General features: G+C 42.8%; 1 protein-coding gene across 19 annotated transcripts in view; it reads left to right on the forward strand.

Moving 5' to 3' along the window:
• The window catches only part of DAB1 (DAB adaptor protein 1), a 1,137,940-nt gene that overhangs the window by 981,149 nt on the left and 137,552 nt on the right, over positions 1-19,239 (forward strand). For all 19 annotated transcript variants that reach the window (XM_078451862.2, XM_078451864.2, XM_078451865.2 and 16 more), the window contains 2 exons: positions 10,149-10,288; positions 18,868-18,966. In XM_078451862.2, the coding sequence (XP_078307988.1) occupies positions 10,149-10,288; positions 18,868-18,966 (239 nt within the window). The remainder of the gene's footprint in view (positions 1-10,148; positions 10,289-18,867; positions 18,967-19,239) is intronic.

A 19,239-nucleotide genomic window follows, 5' to 3' on the forward strand; every position in this document is an offset into this window, starting at 1 on the left:
AAGATGCCAGTGGATTCTAGATGCCCTTTATAGAGAGCTCTTTTCAGAAGTACCAATGAAGAACATCTTTTTAAGGGAATGTGTGCGTGAATAATAGCTTGAATATTATTTTAGCTCCTTAATTAGTTTACCTTTTAGCAATAATGACAGCAACCATGTTCATAAAAGCACATTTTAACAGCCCCCTAAATGTGTTGTTCTCCTTATTCTGCTCACTACCCAGCTAGTTAATTACATAAAATCAGCATTCTCTCCTACGCAGCCAGGATACATAATTATTTGTCCATTGCAAATCAACACCTGGATAATTGCAAGATAGAATTCTAAGTAAAATAAGTTATCTCTGCTGCTGGGCTCGGAAATTCCCCCCACAATCTGTTCTTAAATTGGACAGCATAACAGACAACAGAGCTCTTTCAGCAGTGGATAGAATCATGTTAGATGGGGTGGGGTGGAGGGGGGAAACTCTTTGAAACTTTCTTATCATCAAGATGGATGGCCTGGTGATTCAGATAGATATGCAGAAGGAGGGAGGATGTCTCAGTTTGGGTATTTTGTTAATAATTCATAAGTTGATCTTTGTGGTTGCCTTCAGGAAGGAACATCCTGTTCCTAACTGCACACTTATTCCCAGGCAACCAAAAAAATTTTCCAAACAGCTGGGAGCATCACTCCTACTGCCATAGACTTTGCTAGTGTTAGCTTTGGGCCACCGGTGCTTAATGTGAAATATATTCTTTGGGGAGGAGGAAGGCAATAAATATTTACTGAATGACTGATGTGTCAGGGAGTGTGCAAAGAGGAAAATGTGTATTATTTCATATAACCCTTCTAACTGTCCTAGAGAGGAGTGCAGATAACTACAGTGTTTTAGAGATGGAGAAGCTAACAGTCAGAAAAGTTAAATAACTTTCCCAGTATTAGATATACACAAAGTTACAGAGCTACTAAAACACCACTGGACTCCCAAGAGTTAGACATCATGCCCCTCCCGGGCAGTGTGGTGTTATGCCAGTGACTTCGCTTCCTGTGCCCCAGCCTCCTCCCATCCAGTGGGTTGCAGTGTTTGTCTCCAAGGTGTTACGATTATCCACTAAGACAGTTTATGAAAATTGGACAGGCTTGTCTTCAGGTATCATCCAGCTTTTTACTCCTCCTTCTAAATTCTGGCCCCCTCATTATAGACTGCATGTTGGTGTCTTACCCTCCCCCCTAGCCATCCACCCAAGGAAATTCATACATTGAAGCCCTAATGCCCCATGTGGTGGTATTGGAGGTGGGGCTTTGGGAAGGTAATTAGGTTTAGATTAAGTCACAAGGGTCACCCCTGTAATGGAATTAGTGCCCTTGTAAAAGGAAGAGAGATAGCACACTCACTCTGACCACCTTGATCTTGGACTTTCAGTCCCCAGAACTGTAGTTTAAGCCACCCCATCTGTGGTATTTTTGTTACAGAGCTGACTGAGACACTTCCTTAGATGTATAAGTATCTAAACATAGAAGTGAACACTCAGCTCAGTATAAGAAATTTGTTGAAGTTGACCTCTGCTAGACAGGGAAATACTGTAACTGTCAAAAGCTAAAGGAATTCACAACCAGGCTGACCACATTAGGGAAAAAAAACCCACTTATCTTGGCTCTTGTGTGAGTTTCTGTGGCTGTGCTCATTATAATCTGTGATGAGGGTGGGAGGGAGGTAAAGAGAAAATAATCTTGGCTGTGAAATATCTTTTATTTGACCATTAGCAGTCTTTAGTGAACAGCCTGGAGCAGGAGACAGAGACCGTTTATTACTCTAGTGGATTCTGTGGGCTGTCGGGCTCATTGTCCTAAAAAATGCTAATTGCCTGCTTCCTCTGGATCCTGACTTCTGACAAAGGTGCCTCGTAGTTGAAGCTTCTGCCAGGTCATTCCCAGTGTGGGACCTCCACATTGGCAGTGCCTTCTGTTCCAAGACAGGGTCTCAGTGTTCTTCCTGACGGCATCCTTGAGGGCTGTTCAAACCGCAGAATTTACTCAGTGCCCTGGGGACTGCCTCGATTTAAATTCTGAGGAGAGGAATTTCCTGGGTTATAAGGGGATCAGGTTGTGATGAGGTTGAGAAACGCTCTTCCTTAATGGCTCAAAGCAAAGGCAACGGTTAAAATAACTATGGGTGTGACATTTACATTATCCCATTAGGGATTTTATTCCTTGGAGATTGTGCATCACACTCACAGAATAGCTTTGAAATAGGGTCTGTATGGAAGGGGTGCTTAGTGACCCCTTACACTTCCCCACAGTGATTCTGGCTCCAGGAGTCTACTTGCCTCTTTTGAATAAAGAAATAAATTCATTCATTTATTCAATTATTCAGGAGATCTGGGCACTGTGGGTCCACTCTGTGTCAGGTACCATGCTAGGTTCAGAAACCACAGATGAATCCGCCCCAGCCGCCGCTCTGGTGGAGTTAAGTGCAGAGAAGGAGGCATGAAGATAAAGTCAATGAGGTGCTATAGATGCCGTGACAGATGCTGTGAGGGAATATTGTACAGTTTGTGTCTATGTGTTAGGAAAATGCTGAGCTCTGGTACCTTGGTCAACAAGTCGAACACTGTGTTCCGTCTCTGACTTTCTGGAGTTTACAGACTAAGGAGAAGGCTGGATTTAAACAGGTTATTACAAATGAGATCATTAGTTGCAAGAATGCAAGGGGATTATCAGGAGAATACTGCGGATGCCTCTCAGAGGGGATCTCGCAGATAGACCCCTGGGATCAGAGGACCCCTGGGCACATGGTGCTGTGCTGAGACCTCAGGTGTGGAAGAGGAGGGGCAGGGGGTGAAGAAAGACAGGGCTGGGAAATGCCTTCCAGGCCCAGAGAACAGCAGGTGCAAAACTACAGAGCATAGCATGAGGTTGCACAGAGCAAGTCTGTTGGAGGATCTGGATAAAGGCCAGAATGTGAGAGAAATGGCAGAAAGGGGTCCAAAGTGAGGTTGATGGGTTCAAGAGGTGCCTTATAAGATACGTTAAAGATGTTCATTTTAGTCAGTGGGGTATGGGGGTTAGGAAAGGAGGAGTTCTTAAAAAAAAAAAAAAGTGCCAGCCCTCAGAGCAGACGATGTATTTGATTGGAAGGTATACTTGCAACATTTATCAAGTAGACAAGGCAAGTCAGAGAAGACGAAATAGCATGGGCAAGGGGCATGGCGAAGCCTGGCCCGTAGGACTGGAGATTAAGCAGAAATGAGATGGGAGGAGAGGAGGCCACCTGTTGTGGGCAGGTTGAAGGCAATGACATTTCAAGGGTTGGTAGTGTGGTGATGAGGTGGCATTGGGGCTGGATCTCTTTGGAGGCAGCATGGGGCAGGGATTAGAGGGTGACCCTGGAGGCATCTCTCCGGGTCTCCCGGGTGCCTCCAGATGCTTAAGAGTAATGGATATGCACCCTGCCTACCCCCACTGTCCATGAAGGATATCACCCCCTAGGGTTACCAGTTGTCCATTGTAAAATTAGAAATGGACCATTCTTGGAAACCCAAATGGCTTATTATGATTGTAGGCTTGCCGTGACTCCCTGAGGACTTTTCAAATTGTTACTTCTCAGAGAAATATGCAAGGAAGAAAGCATTATGAGATGCAGACACCCCCGGGGTATGCAAGATAATCTGCTGGGGATGTGGGAAATTATGAGACATCTATTTATATTTGGTTCTAAACTAAAACATTTTAAGACTGATGAGCTCTAATAATATTAATATGTAGTTTATAAGTGGTACATGTTTATACTATATGTAGGTAAATTATACAGAAATACACCTCTTTTTTTAAATTTATTTATAGGCTCAAAAATATCTTACTAAGAGAGACATGTGGTTAAAAATAAAAATTGTAACCCTGGAAATCCTGGTTCTGTGAACTGAGGCAGACCTTTTCTTAAATCCTGGCTCTGGCTCTGATCTAGATGTATCAGTTTAGGCAGTATGACCATTCTGAATTTCTGTTTCTAAGAAGGGATCCAGCAGACAGAGTTGATCCAGATACAGGAGACAGGTCTTCCTCAAAGACTACTGGGTCCTTCCCACTAGACTCAGAGTCTCGGTAGATGCTATTTGGGAATCTGCGATTTGGGATTTTGGGGAGTGGTGGTCGTTGTTGTTGTTTTACAGGTGATTCTCCATTAGATTAGAATTAAAAATGTCTGCGGTATGTCCATGAGTGCAGGGGTATTTATGTTTTGTTCACTGCTGTGTCTCTAGCACCTTAGAACACATAGTGGGGGTAGGGGGGTGGCGCCTAGATGGCTTAGTCGGATGAGCGTCTGACTTTGGCCCAGGTCATGATCTCACGGTTCGAGGGTTTGAGCCCCTCATTGGGCTCTCTGCTGTCACCACAGAGCCTGCTTTGGAACCTCTGCCCCCCTCTCTCTTTGCCCCTCCCCCACTCTCTCAAAATAAATAAAAAAGCTTTAAAAAAAAAGAACACATAGTAGGTACTCAATATATATTGACTGAGTGAATTAAAGAATGCATGGTCAATCCATCAATCCGTGAGAGCCTTATACTTCCCCCAATGTTGCCCCAGTGTTATTTACATCTAATCCTCAGAACAGACAGGGTCATGAAGCGCTCCTGTGGCCTAGAGAACAGAGTCCAAAGCTTCAGGCCTTCCAGGAATAGGCCCCCACAGCCTTGGCCTGCATCACACGAGGCCTGTGCTCTAACACAGTGCTTCCCGAGCACATTAATGGGCCCAGGCTCACCCAAAACCATTCTAACCAGAATCTGTAAAAAGTTCCCAAGGTGATTCTAAAACGTAGCCGGGGCTGAGAAACATTCAGACTAGACTAACCCAGTGACTCACTTTCCCCCAAATATCATCATGCTTTTTGCTCTTCTGGAAGTTTCTCCCTCACTTATCTGCTTGATGAACCCTGCTTTCTCACCAAGCCTTCCTCGAATGACAGGAACCTCTGCCGCTGTTCCTAATTCCCTCCCCGCCACACAAGTGATCTCTCTTCCCCTCAGCTCCCTATGACATTCACAGTCATATTTTGTAAAGCCATACGTGTCCCTTTCTAAAATGTGGCATCCCCCAAATGGGAGAGGAGACTCTTTCTGCATACCTAGGTAGCACATTGCCTAGCACAAAGAATGCCCTGGGGCAGTGTCCTATACAAATGATGATGATACAATTAAGATGACCACACAATTTGTTGTCCAAACAGGGATAATTTTGAGAGTAATAGGACGATAGGAATAATAGCATCAGGACAAAAGGTGTACACAGGACTGCCCCAGACAAACTGGAAATATGATCACCTAGGTAACAGTGGTCAGTTTTGATTGAGCTCTGTCAGTCACTGTCCTACATTGCTGTCTATGTGTCGTTTCTGTGACCTACCCAATGACCCAGTATGGGAGCAATGGTTATTATTTACACTACACAGACAAAGACACTGTGGCAGACATGGAAGGGAACTTGCCCAACGCATCACAATTAGGGGAGTGGATGGGAGAGCGGGGACCAGAATGCAAGTCCTTTGAATACAGAGCTCTGGTTCTGGGCCATTAAACCCTATTGCCTGCCATTGAAGATCTCAGGTCTTGGAATGGGACAGGATGAGATTCTATTCCCAGCTCAGCTTGCATTAATTTTAGTTACCTCTCTGGTCTTGGTTTCTTCATTTATAGAATGATGACTATGCGTATTTCCAGTAGCCCTAGATTAAGAGGGATAAGGCCTGAGAAGATCAGGCATGGTGTGTGTGTTTAGGATGTACTTAGTAAGACAGCTGCCAATTTACTGTAGGCTCCATAAGGCATCTACACAAATAGCTGTGACACAAAGTAAAAAGTCAAAGGGCTATAAGAGAGTATGGTGCAAGGTCAACCGAGGCCAAAGAGCCTAATGGTTAAAAGCGTGAGATTTTTCGTAACACCCAGGTTCAAATTCAGGCTACCGGACTTGACCGTGTCAGATTTGAATAGACATTTCTCCAGATAAGATTTGCAAAAGGACACTGAGCACAAGAAAAGATGCTCGATGTCATTAGTCCTGAGGAGAATGCAAAAGAAAACTGTGATATCACTGAACACCCACGAGGACAGCTAAAGCAAAAAAGACACAAATATTGGCAAGACTATCTGGTAGAGAAACGGAAACCCTCGTACTTTGCAGGTGGGATTGTAAACTGGTACAGCCACTTTGGGAAAACGCTTTGATAGTTTCTTAAAACTTTAAACATAGAGTTACCATATGACCCAGTATTATACCTAGGAGAGAAATGGTATAATACTACGAATTGAAAACTATGGCCACACAGTAACTGATACACCAGTGTCATAGCAGTGTTGTTCATGATAGCCTCCAAATGGAAACAGCCTAAATGTCCATCGGCTGATGTGGTATCTTGATGCAATGGAATATTATTCAGCCCCACCTCCCCCAAAAACGACATGAAGTACAGGCACATGCTGTAACATGGAAGAACCTTAAAAATGTGATGATAAGAGAAAGAAGCTAGTTACAAAGGACCACACATTGTACGCTACCATCTATATGAAATGCAGTTTGCTTCCAAAATAGGCAAGTCCATATAGGCTGAAAATAGTTGAGTGGTTGCCAAGGCTGCCTTCTTGTAGAGATTGAATTGAATGGTATGGGAATTATATCTCAATAAAGCTGTTATTTAAAAAATTCAGGCTCTGCTGTTGGTGTTGGTCATTGACATTATCTTCTGTAAAATAGGGCAGGTGACAGACTGTAAGTTAAAGAGCAGGTGTGAGGGTTAAATGAGAGTTTGCATGTAAAATCTTGGCACAGCGACTGGTATGGTAAATGGTCAATAATTGATAGTGACGATGATGATGTCACTTAAACATAGGTCCTTTCTTTTGTCCATCCTGACATCTATGGTCAGTGGTGCTTTCAGCGAAATAGTCTGGGGATGCACGATGACTTGTGATGTGTGAAGACTGACCCTTTCCCTAGCACTCTCAAATCGTATGTGCCTCTGATGGAATAGCCTTATGGCTCTGATATCTGTTATTTATTTCTTAACTAATATAACTGAGACCTTGCTCAAGATGTACTCATGAAAAATTACCCTTTTAATGGTGGAGCATTTAATGAGAAACTGGATTATCTACTGCATAAGTGCCCTTCATACAAATTAGCTTGGCCCTGGGTCCTAATCTAAATTGGGCTCCCTACTTTCCTCTAAATGGCCTAATATTTTCTTATTAATCTCTGCCCTTGTTCACCTGATCTGGCTCTGTCTCCTTATGAAGCGCCCTCCTTGGTAGAGCTCTGTGCTTTGATAAATGTTTCTTAAGGCTGTCTTTCTATCTGACTCATGGACAATTTGCGGGACATGATGTAGAGGCCGGAAGCTATTTGTTCCTTTTTTTTTTTTAACGTTTATTTATTTTTGAGACAGAGAGAGACAGAGCATGAACGGGGGAGGGGCAGAGAGAGAGGGAGACACAGAATCGGAAGCAGGCTCCAGGCTCCGAGCCATCAGCTCAGAGCCCGACGCGGGGCTCGATCTCACGGACCGCGAGATCGTGACCTGAGCTGAATCGGACGCTTAACCGACTGAGCCACCCAGGCGCCCCTGTTCCATTTTCAAGCTGTCTCTCCAGTGGAATTTTAATGATGCCAGTGTATTGGGTGTCAACAGATTTGGACCAGGTGAGTTTGTGTATAACCTAAAGATGGGGATGTAAGGTAGAGTGAGAAGCGATTAATCATGGTGGTTAAGAGAACAGGCTTCACAAACACAGAACACAAGCAAACCATGAGCCTGGGCTTTGGCATCAGACATATCTGGATTCAGGTCCCACTGAGTAAGTTTGGACAAGTTACTTGGCCTCTTAGATGTTTCATTTAGATTCTCATTTACTAAACCTGGGTAAAAGCACATACGTCTAGGGTTACTTCTAAGGTTAAACAAGTTGGTGTATACAACGTGCTTTGTACAGAACATGATAAATACTACCTGGAGTGGTTATTATAAGTAAAGCTTGGAGAAGTCCCTCATAGTAAAAGGGATTTGATTAGTGACTGAAATAATATCATGGGTTGAAAAGGCTGAGATGGTATTCGTGGTAGAGTAAGAAAACCTTCCCAAGAAACAGAGTAAGCCATAGGCCACTCCTACCCGACACCCCATGATAATGCAAGGAGAGGTAACTTGTCGTACATGGCCCTGTTGTTTGGGTAGGTGTCTGCACAGGGTTTATCATGGAAAATGTCCTCTTTGTTCTTAGCTTTAATCTCTGACAATCTGCCCTCACAGAACCCTGGGCCTTAATTTTTACGTCAATTACAGATCATGACTAATTACGCATATGTTATATCTGCTTTGTGGACTATAATTCAAAGGCTTTACTATACGAGGAGTCAGCAAGGGTACAGGGGGAAGAAGCACCAGCTGGAAATTAGGGGTCTGGTTCTGCAGACATTCCTTTGTGCCCTCCTTCCTTCAGCATTCTGTCTTCTCTTCTTCATTCACTGGGCTGGTAATAGTGGTGACAGCTGCCATTTTCTGAGCACTCACCATGTGAATCCATGCTTTGCACATACTGTCTCCTCTAAGTTACTATTCGCAATGAATCTGACGGTGGATATTTTATCCAACATCCGTCAGATGAGGAAACTGAAGCTCGGCGGACAGGTTAGTTGGCTTTCAAGTGAGAAAGCCATACTTTGAAATGAGGATGGCCAAATAAAGCCGTACCTTCTTACACAACCAGCGCAATGCACATTTACACATTTTTTATTTTCAGTCACCAAACTCTTGAGCTTATAGGGGCACAGACTTAGTCTCATACATTTGTTGCAGTGACTTATAGCGTCTGGCATGGAGGAGATGCTCAGTAAGGGATGATTGAATCGATGAATGAAATGCAAGTTGTGTTTCTTTCAGTAGAAAAGCATTATGCAATGGTTAATCATTGCTGTTGTTTTCTTCCCCCCTCTATTTTCAGCTGAAATAATTCTCAGCCCCACATTATGGAAAGGCCTTAGTTTGCACATCATATACATAGAGAGAAGTAGGCTGAGTTAGCTCTAATGTGCTCAGCTCAAAGTTTCTCACCAATGATGGAAGGCTTGATGGAGGAGGTATTGGAAGTTCAAGTTAATGATGTTCCAGGAGATGAATATCAGGAGACTAGGGTGCTCCAGGTTTTAAGAACCATATGTGCAATGCCCCATATTCTGATGAGTTATATGAAAGTTTGATGATATTAGAAATTTTAATTACGGTGTATTCATCTTTTTTTCTGACCATGTAAACTTGCACAAGCTCCTTGAATTTTATGACCTTCATCTTCATTGTCTACAAAATGGATATGGTTGAGTTTTTATGAAGAGTGGGCATAAAGTTTATAAAACATCTCCTGTGAAGCACTCAGTTAGCAGTAACTTTACTGTCCTTATTTTATATGGATGTATTTGAACTTCTGGTTGACACGTCTTAGCAAAATATTATGTTAGTAATTATTGAGAAGGGCTGTTGCGGGATATGGGCGCACCATACCAAGTAGCCAATTTCTACACACACATGAGTTAGCAGAAGAGATATTGTAAAACCATTTTTTTGATAATTGTCCCTGGGTCATTACTTGATACGAAGCAATTACTCTGGAGTCTCACTATAAAACAGCCCATGGAATGGGGTGTAAGAGGGTCTTGGACCCTGGCCAAAGTCATATTAAATGCTGGAAATGCCAAAGAGGCTCAGTGCTAATACTATTGTAACAAGAATGTCAGACATGAACTCAGTGGGTGATTATTACTTGTTGAATACCTAGTGTGTATCAAACTCTGTACTGGGTGCTTTACACATGTTGTCTGATTTAATTATCTTAATGCCCCACTGGGGTTAGTTATTTGTAACTCTTTTTTTTTTTTTTTTTTTTTTTTTCCTCTTGCCTGAGAAAACAGAGGCTCAGAGAGAAGTAATTTGCCTCCGGATTTAAAATGATAGAGCCAGACTTTGCATCCAGGAGAACTACCATTCTTTTCTACTTGGTCCAGTGATTTGACTTTCTCAGAACAGAAGTGAAACCAGAGACCGAATCTTGGCCCTGTGGATATTTAAAGACAGTGGGACCTGAATACTCACATGCCTGAATCATGCTTTTCTCTGTTCTCAGGTCAGGATCGCAGTGAAGCCACTTTGATAAAGAGGTTTAAAGGTGAAGGGGTCCGGTACAAGGCCAAACTGATCGGGATTGATGAGGTTTCTGCAGCTCGGGGAGACAAGTTATGTCAAGATTCCATGATGAAACTCAAGGTACCACAACAACAGTTTACTTCCAATATTACGGGTTTAATAGGACTGAGGGAAGGGGTGATTATGATCATTATGGTAAAACTTTTTACTTATTCGTTTATTAGTAAACTACTTGTTTCACTGATGAATCACTGCATGTATTCATTGGGAAGAGATTTTAATCATTATGGAGTGACTGCTGGCAATTCTTTGCTGTGCCCAGTTTTGTAATTTCTGAGCATATCACCTTTTATTCAATTTTATCTTCATTGTGCAATGCCTGCAAAAATAAAAGTTAAATTGTCAAATTTTATAGTCCCTCAGATTTTATGAATCTTAAACCCTTTGTTATTTTTGAATACATTTTAAATGTTTTACTGTATGATAAATAGGTAAAAGATGTTCTGTTAAGATAAAAGCTAATTTTACTCATTCTTATAATTTCTATTAATGTTGCCAAACATAAAAGAAACATATTTTTTAAAGTAATATGTAATAAGATTTGGAGATTTCGAGATATCATAGAGAGGTTTCTGATTATAAATGCTTTAAAGAAGGCTTTTTTATTGTGAAATCTAAGAAAGAAATTGGGGAAAAATACACAAAATAAGAAAATTATGTGACTAAATGACCTTTAAAACATATGAAAAAGCATTTTTTGTTCCCATGTTCTGGTCTTCATACAGTCTATGTTTCATTCTTTTAAAAAGTGATTTACAATATTTGAAAAACAAATGATTTAGCAGGAAGTCTGCAAGATACTTGATGCATCTTGTACACGTAACTTAAGTATTTTCCTGATTGTAGAATTCACAAATGTTTATTGTAAAATATTTTGAAAATACAGACAAGTATAAAGAGAAAAATTGAAAACATCTATAATTCCACCACACAAAGAAAATCAGTGTGTAACTTACAATCTGTCTTTGTATTTTCATGTATATTATATGAATTATAAATATGTAATACAATTGGAATTACTATTTATATAGTCTTACATTTTTTTTCTCATCTAATATTATATTATAATTTTTTAAATATCTTCAAATAGTTCCTCAGGACATAACTTTATATATATATACACACATACATACACACACACACACACACACACACACACACACACATATATATATACATTTTTTTTAAGTGTAAGAAATAAGGAAGAAAAGAAAAATAATATACAAGATTGGCCAAGTGCCTCAAAGTACAAACTAGGGCAGTATCTGTAAAACACCCTCTCCATTGCCTTTTCTTTCCTATTTGCTTAACAAATCAGAGCTATTATTTTTATTTATGTTATACAATTTTTCTCTGCAGTTTAAGATGTATAACAGATGCTAAGTGCCCCTATAGTGTGGCTGTAGGAATCATCCTTTTTAAAAATCTTATTTTCTAAAATGTGTACCAGTTTCTTCTCTAGCTGTTACATAAGCAAGCTTTATTTTAATAGTTACATATCTATTATAAGGTATCCTAGAAAAAGATACTCAAATCATGATTTCACAGATGCTCACCTTGGGAAAGGTTAATGTTTCTGTTTTCTTTTTTCTTTCTTTTTTTCTTCATAATTAAGCAACATTATGAGATTGTTAGGGCAGTCCAATAATGAGCTCTCTTCTTTTGCTTAGCTTAAATCTGGTCGATAAGTAGATGAAGAAGTCTGACAGGAGGGAGCACCTGGGTGACTCAGTGGGTTGAGCATCTGACTCTTGTTTGCTGCCCAGGTCATGATCTCCGGGTTCATGGGATGGAGCTCCACATCCGGGTCCAGGCTGTCAGTGTGGAGCCTGCTTGGGATTCTTTCTCAACCCCTCTCTCTACCACCACCCCACCTTTAAATAAATAAATAAATAATTAAAAAAAAAAACAGGCAGTCTGACAGGAGGAATTCTAAATTGCAGCCTTATGAGTGATAAATGCCTCGAATGGCAGATGTGGCGTGGATTCGTGGCTACAGTGGACTTCCTTGAAAGAGATGAACTGTTCCACTTAGTTTGTGGAGCATTTGGATAACTGTAGTCCTCCTGTTCCCACCAACCCCCATGGTGCACTAGAGCAGGCCTTGAGACTCATACGTGCAGTCACACTAGAGTGCCGCCCCTCTACCAGCAGGCAGATTACAGAGAGAGCGCAGAAACGACTGAGCCCGGAGTCCTCAGCTTCTCTCCAGACTCATGTCCGATAGAGCCCTGCCTTCCTTACCAGGGAGACCCTAGTCAGTGGTAGGGATGAAGGCCAGGATCTTCATTTCTGCTAAGTACCCCCCTTACTGACAAATGGAGATCTGCTTCTGACAAATGGTAATTAAAGGACAGGACGAAAATCTCCAGTGACCTGGTTCTTACCCAGAGCCACAAGTAAGTCTGCTGAGGAGCCAATGCTGCTTCTCCCAGCATCCTGGTAGATAGCCGTTCACCGGGCATCGGTCACAGAGAGCCTCACTGGGCCAGCTACCTTCATGGAAGCACTGAGGTCTAAGTGGCTTTGAGCAGGAGTCTGCCTGTGCTCCCTGAAGGTTCTCTGTGTGGATTAATGTTGGGCCAAGCTAGCTGGACCAGACCTGGAGATGGCTGCTGACCTGGTGCATGTGCGTGTGTTACCTGCATGGAAGTGCCCCATCGGTCACCCCTTATAACTGTGAGGTCCCCAAAGCCCTGAGAATTTGTCCTGCCATAACAGGCTCCTGTCAGATGCGCTGAACTTATTGAGGAGTTCTTGGTTCCTAGACAATTGTGTTTCATTGTTTGCAAGTTGCCACGAAGAATGCTGACGTTTCAGCTCCCAGTGGTTTTTCTTTAAGAAACAGAAACATAAATGATCGATTCTCCATTTGGCCAACTGCCCAGGAAAAAAGAGGCAGAGAAGTACAAAATGCCTGTTAGCCTTGCAAAAGGACCCACTTGTTCTCATTAGGCAATATGGGGGAGTCTTTTTTCCTTTGCTAGACTCTTTGAGGCTGGTGCCATTTTCTTGCTTTAGGGAGTTTTCTCTTATAAAGATTTTAGGGGGAATTCAAATTTCGACTCTGAGTAGGCCATCACTGGTTCTCCAGCAAAACACCACCATCATCCTGTTTTAATTTAGAGTCAACAAAAGCATTTCCCCGTATATTCTCTCTTTTGATCTTGTGAGGTAGATATTAGTCTCTTTGTTTTACACATAAGAAATCTGAGGTTCATAGATATGAAGGGATTTGCCCCAGAACCTTCATTTAATCTGTGTTAAGGCCAGAATTCAACCTAGATCTCTGGATGCCCCGTATTTTATAAGACATCGTTTAGTGCTTAATTATACTCTGTTTTGTATCTGCAGTTAATTTACCTTGGTTCCCCAATGAGACTTTAAGCCCGTACCAGTAAGTAACTACCCACACATCATTGGTTTACAAAGTAGTCAACTTTCAGAGACGTCAGGCAAAACGGTGGTTGTTGAAACTCCGGAAGGGAATGCAGTCTCCCAGAAGCACTGTCTACAGGGCTAATTACAGAGCTCTAAACATGTCACTCGGGGTCCTAATAAGAAGCAGAGCCCACCCTGGCTAGGTCAGATGAGGACACTTAATGCAAGAGGTACTTACAAAGGGTAGGTAAGGTTAAGTAAGGTAACAAGGGATGGTGAAGCTCCCAGAAACCTGCCACCGCACAAAGCTGTTTCCATACTAGGAAGAAATATATCTGCTGAAACCCAGGGAGAGCAGGATGGAAGGGGAAATCCCCTCCCCCACCAAGCAAAAGTATAGTCACTGCCAGAGATGTAGCACAAGGAAGGAAAGGATGCGGGATGGAATACCCTGACCTCTGTCTCCATCCAGACTCTGATCTCCTGCCCGTCTTGCATTGGTGGAACCCAGCTGGAAGCCAGAGTTTCAGGAAGCCCAGAGGACCAGGGAATGTAGTCCATAGGAGCCAGGCTCTGGGCACAGAGCAGAACAGAGGAGGATACTTAAATTCTACCCGCCACCCTCCTCCCCCTTCACTGGGAAAAATGAGACTTAAGGTGATTGTTTCCAAGGCTTGTATAACTGATAACTGGGAAGGCCGAGATTGGAGACCAGCTTTTTTAAGTCACGGAATTTTCTGAAATAGCATCCCAGGTTTTCAGCCATTCGTGCCCGAGGTCCGTTGCATTTTCCTCCCTGCTTTCCAGGATGCGTTGAGATCACAGCCATCCCGTTACGTGCAGGCGCCACGCTGGGTGACGTTTCTCAGAGCCCCTTCCTGTGCTTCACCTTATCTTATCCCCACAGCAACCCTGGAGCCGGACAGGGCAGTTAATCCTGCCTGGCATGCCTGACGCTTTGTGTGTGAATTCCTTCATGGAGATGCTACCTGTGGGTGACTCCCTTAGGGATGCCAGTGTCGTCACGTCACACGGTGCCTTAGCACATGCTATTGCTTCATAATAGCAAGAGTCGTGCCAGTAATAATTATTTACTGAGCCCTCCCTACATGCAGCACACCGTGCTAAGTGCTCTATGTGCAAAATTATTTTTCAATATCTTAACACCCTCATGAGTTAAGAAATGTGATTATTTTCACGTGAAGTTCCCCTTCACTATTGAGTCTGGGAGCTGGTGGCTGCACCTGGTTGCTTGCAGAACACTTTTGACCTATCTGTGCTTTGTTGTATAGTCTTTTTTTGTGTGTCTGTGTTTTCCAAAAAAGCTCTTTAAAAAGATTATTAACAGAAGGAACCCCAACACTGGAATCTGACAGATCACTGTTTGAATTTTCTCTGTCTTACTAGTTCCTTGAGGTTTAAGGCAATCACTTGAGCCCCCCTGGCCTTATGTTTCCTTATACGTAAAATAAGAGAGGTAATTTTTACTTCCCAGGATTATGGTGTATGCTAAATGAGATGATGTGTAAGAGAACTTGTAGCACATATGGTAGGTACCCAAGAAAATGCTTGACTATATTTTCCAGATTTCCAACAGCAGCTTATTAAGTCCGGTGGCTAATGGGAGGCACAGTGCCCCAGACGGCACCTGCATCCACATCTTCTGACCCCCCAGTCTGAGCTGTCTCCCTGATCTCTGCTGGTTCTGCATACCATCAGTGAATAATCTTGTCGGGAGATGAGACCCCGAGGCATGCTCTCTGCTGGCAAACTTGCTTGGACTTAGTGCGGTTTTTCAGAGCTTGACTCAGGGTCCTGTCTCACAGGAAAAACATGCTTGATAAAATCGTAGCTTTATTTCCCCATAGACAGCACTGCATGGATAGTCCTTCCCTCCTTCATTTGTCATGTAAAGCTACCACCAGCAGCCCCAAACATAAATGCTTCCGGAACATGTGTGTTTGCTCTTTCCATCCTTTTTTTTTTTTTTTTTTTTTAAATCTACAGCTCTGTTCTACTAGGGAGTTCTTTGATGGCTGTGAGGAACCAGGAAGCAAAGGGCGGGGGGCATGATATAGTCACTACTGTGTGCCAGGAATTATTGCTATTGGATGTCACAGTAGTTCTGAGAGCTAAGGACTATTAAATAGGACTATTTTGGAGATGGAAACATTGAAGCTATTCCTCTTGATCAAAGGTGCTATCCTCTCTCCACCGTGGGCTGTGATGTTCTCACCTAAGAGGAGTTAACCAAGAAGGAAGGGCTCTCCCCTCCCCTCTGATGGTGTCCTTCCAGTCCTTCCATTTACGATTTATTGTTTTTCTTTTGTGTGTGTCCGGATATCTGAGGTTGGAGGTTCAGCTGCAGAGGGGTGGCAGCATAAGTTAGTTTATTCCAAAGCCAGGCAAGAACACAGCATTCAAAGTGAAGTTTCCCTAGGTTCCAAATTTGGCTCGCCCACTTCCCGAGTGAGGGTCACTTCTCCTTTTGAGTGCCTGCTTGATGCCGGGCTCCATTCTCCATACAAGGCACAAAGGATGAATAAAACAGAGTTCCATGCACAAATGAGCTTTTGTTCCATCAGGCAAAGGTACAAATGAAAAAATATGTCAATGGCAGTAAGGGCCAATGAGGAAGAGCAAAGCAAGGAGAAAGAGTTAGATGCAGTTTGGCAAAGGGGGCAGAGCTCAGAGACGGTGTCTCTGATACGGTGGCATTAGAAATAAGAATTACCACTGGGGCTACAAAAACATACTTTGGCGGTGCCTGGGTGGATCAGTCAGTTAAGTGTCTGGGTCCTGATATCAGCTCAGGTCATGATCTCATCACGGTTTGTGCATTCAGTCCCTGCATCGGGCTCTGTGCTGACAGCATGGAGCTTGCTTGGGATTCTCTCTCTCCTTCTCTCCCTGCCCCTCCTCTGCTCATTCTCTCTCCCTCTCTCTTTCTGTCTCAAAATAAATAAATAAACTTTTAAAAAATGTACTTTGGCTAATCCCCCATGTTCCTTAAAATCATCCCTCAGTGAATTCACAGGAAAGCAAGCTGCACAATGAGCACTCTAGAAACCTCTAACTAGGCAGGGCAGTTATAGAGACAGAGGACTTGGCTTTGGGGGTGAGTCCCTCCCTTTAACTATTTCAAGGGCAGGCATTGACGGAGGGATCTTGGGTCAATGTGCTGTAGCCCGGAGGGGCTGAAGGAGCAACGCTGGGGTGGGTTACAGCGAGAGATTGTGGCTTGCTAGAAAGAAGACACCACATAGAGGAACAAGTGCTCCCTGTACCAGGAGTCTAGTCTGGAGAGCTGAGTTGTAGTCCCAGCTCTCTGCCAGCCCCCTATACCACCCCAGCACTGCCCATCCCTGCCTCCCAGCCATCATTTTCCTCATCTGTCAGCTGGAAACATTAAGATTTTCTCCAACTCTTACATTCTGTACGTCTGCAAGTGTGTGGTGCTCGAGAACAAGTAGGTGACTCAGGAGGGGGTGAATTTCCTACTAGTAGGTCCCCAAACAGGAACTGGACCACAGAGTGTGAGGGACAGTCATCCATTTACAAAAAGAAGTAAATTTTCATGACCTCCCTGCATTATTCCAAGCACCGTGCTACATACTTGTCACGAATTTTCACTTCTCTCAACCATGCAAGGATAACGTTTATACTTGAGGAAGTAGAAGTGAGAATTAAGTACTTTGTCCAAGATTGCAGAAAGCCAGAAGCATAACCCAGATATTCAGATGGCACAGAATATTTCCAGTGCCCACACTGAGGATAACTGAGCAGTCTCAAGGGGACCCCTGGTCGCCGTGCCTCGTGGTCACCCTTGTTACTAACGCCACAGGTTCCCTCACTGAGGTTCCGGACGTGCTGTTCTGACTGCAGCACAAATGACTTTTACCTCCTGGAAACATGAAATCATTATTATTTAGACTTTTCTACTCCTAAAAGCCCAGAACTAGAACTGCTGATAGTTGGCCTTAAACTTACAATCAGTGCAAGCTAATAGTGATGAAGGGGCTCGAAGCTTCAAAACACCTAATGCAGGGCTAGGAACTCCCCCACCCTGAGTGTAAATCCCTTGAAATGTACTTACCCTCTAAGCTGTACCCTAATATGAAGCCCCTGCTTACCTGTCACTGGCCACCACAGAAGCTAGTTTAAAAAGCAAGTGTCTTCACTCTTAACTTGCGTCTTACCCACTTTGGGAGAACTCTGGATAGCACATTCATCTCACAGTAATTTACGGCGTGCCTTTTCCCTCCAGGGACTATCCTGGGCATCAGGGATAGAGCAGTGAGCAGAGTAACCTCCTGCCTTTTGTGGTATTTACCTTCTCGTTGACTCATATACATACAAAAGTTTGGAAAAGTGGGAAAACAGGTGTATTGATAAATGGAATGCATTTGGCAGTTCTTTCCTACCAAAAAGGGTAGAGGAAAAAGAAAATGTGTGTTGTTAAAATGGCAAACCATAAGCACATAACTATGATGATCATATTTTTCTAAACAAAAATGAGACGTGCAGTCTGGCAATGGATTTTATTTTCTTGTATTTTCTTTCTAATCTCTAAAATTGTTTCCTATGAAAACTTTTCCCAGAAGTAAAAAAAATAAAATCATATTTAAGAATATATTCTGTGACTCATCTTTATTTAAAAGATTAAAACCAGGGGCACCTGGATGGCTCAGTCGGTTAAACGTCCGACTTCAGCTCAGGTCATGATCTCGAGGTTGGTGAGTTCAAGCACCGCTTTGGGCTCTCTGCTGATAGCTCAGAGCCTGAAGCCTGCTATGGATTCTGTGTCTTCTGCTCTCTCCGCCCCTCCCCAGCTTGTGTTCTGTCTCTCTCAAAAATAAATAAACATTAAGAAAAATAAATTAAAAGATCAAAACCATATCCAATATGAAGCCCAGCAAAATATTATTAATGGCAGGATCATATTGTGTTTATCTTGGGGTTTTGAATTCTGAGCCAAATATCCAGGCATAAAGCAGGCATCCTATAAATCGTGGGTAGTGAAGTGAAGCAGTGTTCAGGTATGTGTTTATCCAATGTTAGATATCATGTTAGGGTAAGTATTACCATAAAACATCAAGAAAGGGCAAGCACATTGGGCAGGGAAGCATGGAAGGGGCGAAGGGAGAGGAGCGTGCATGATTGGTGGCATCAGTTGATGGTATCTGACATGCCTTTGGGACCAGAGGGAATCTTCAAATGAAAACACTCAAGTAAAAACCATGTCCTTCCTTTCACAGGGCGTTGTTGCTGGCGCACGTTCCAAAGGAGAACACAAACAGAAAATCTTTTTAACCATCTCCTTTGGAGGTATCAAAATCTTTGATGAGAAGACAGGGGTAAGTAAAAGAATCACGTGGCGTTGCAAAATTGAATCCATTGACAGATGTGCCCTTAAAAGCCTCTACTCGGTGGGCAAGAATATCAAACAAGCATAAAAACACATAAAGCGACTGACAAACTTGATCAACTGTGATCGTCCATCAAAGGGAGGCTCTTCCCTGACTTGGCCTCAGTGTGACTGACTGCACAATGTTTCTTACGGTGTGATTGCGATAAAAGTGTCACACAGTCCTGGTAGTCTAATGGGAGATTGATGGGCTTTGAAGAGT

Source organism: Panthera onca, chromosome C1, assembly GCF_046562875.1.
Source record: "Panthera onca isolate mPanOnc1 chromosome C1, mPanOnc1 haplotype 2, whole genome shotgun sequence".
In the NCBI taxonomy this organism is placed as follows: Eukaryota; Metazoa; Chordata; class Mammalia; order Carnivora; family Felidae; genus Panthera; species Panthera onca.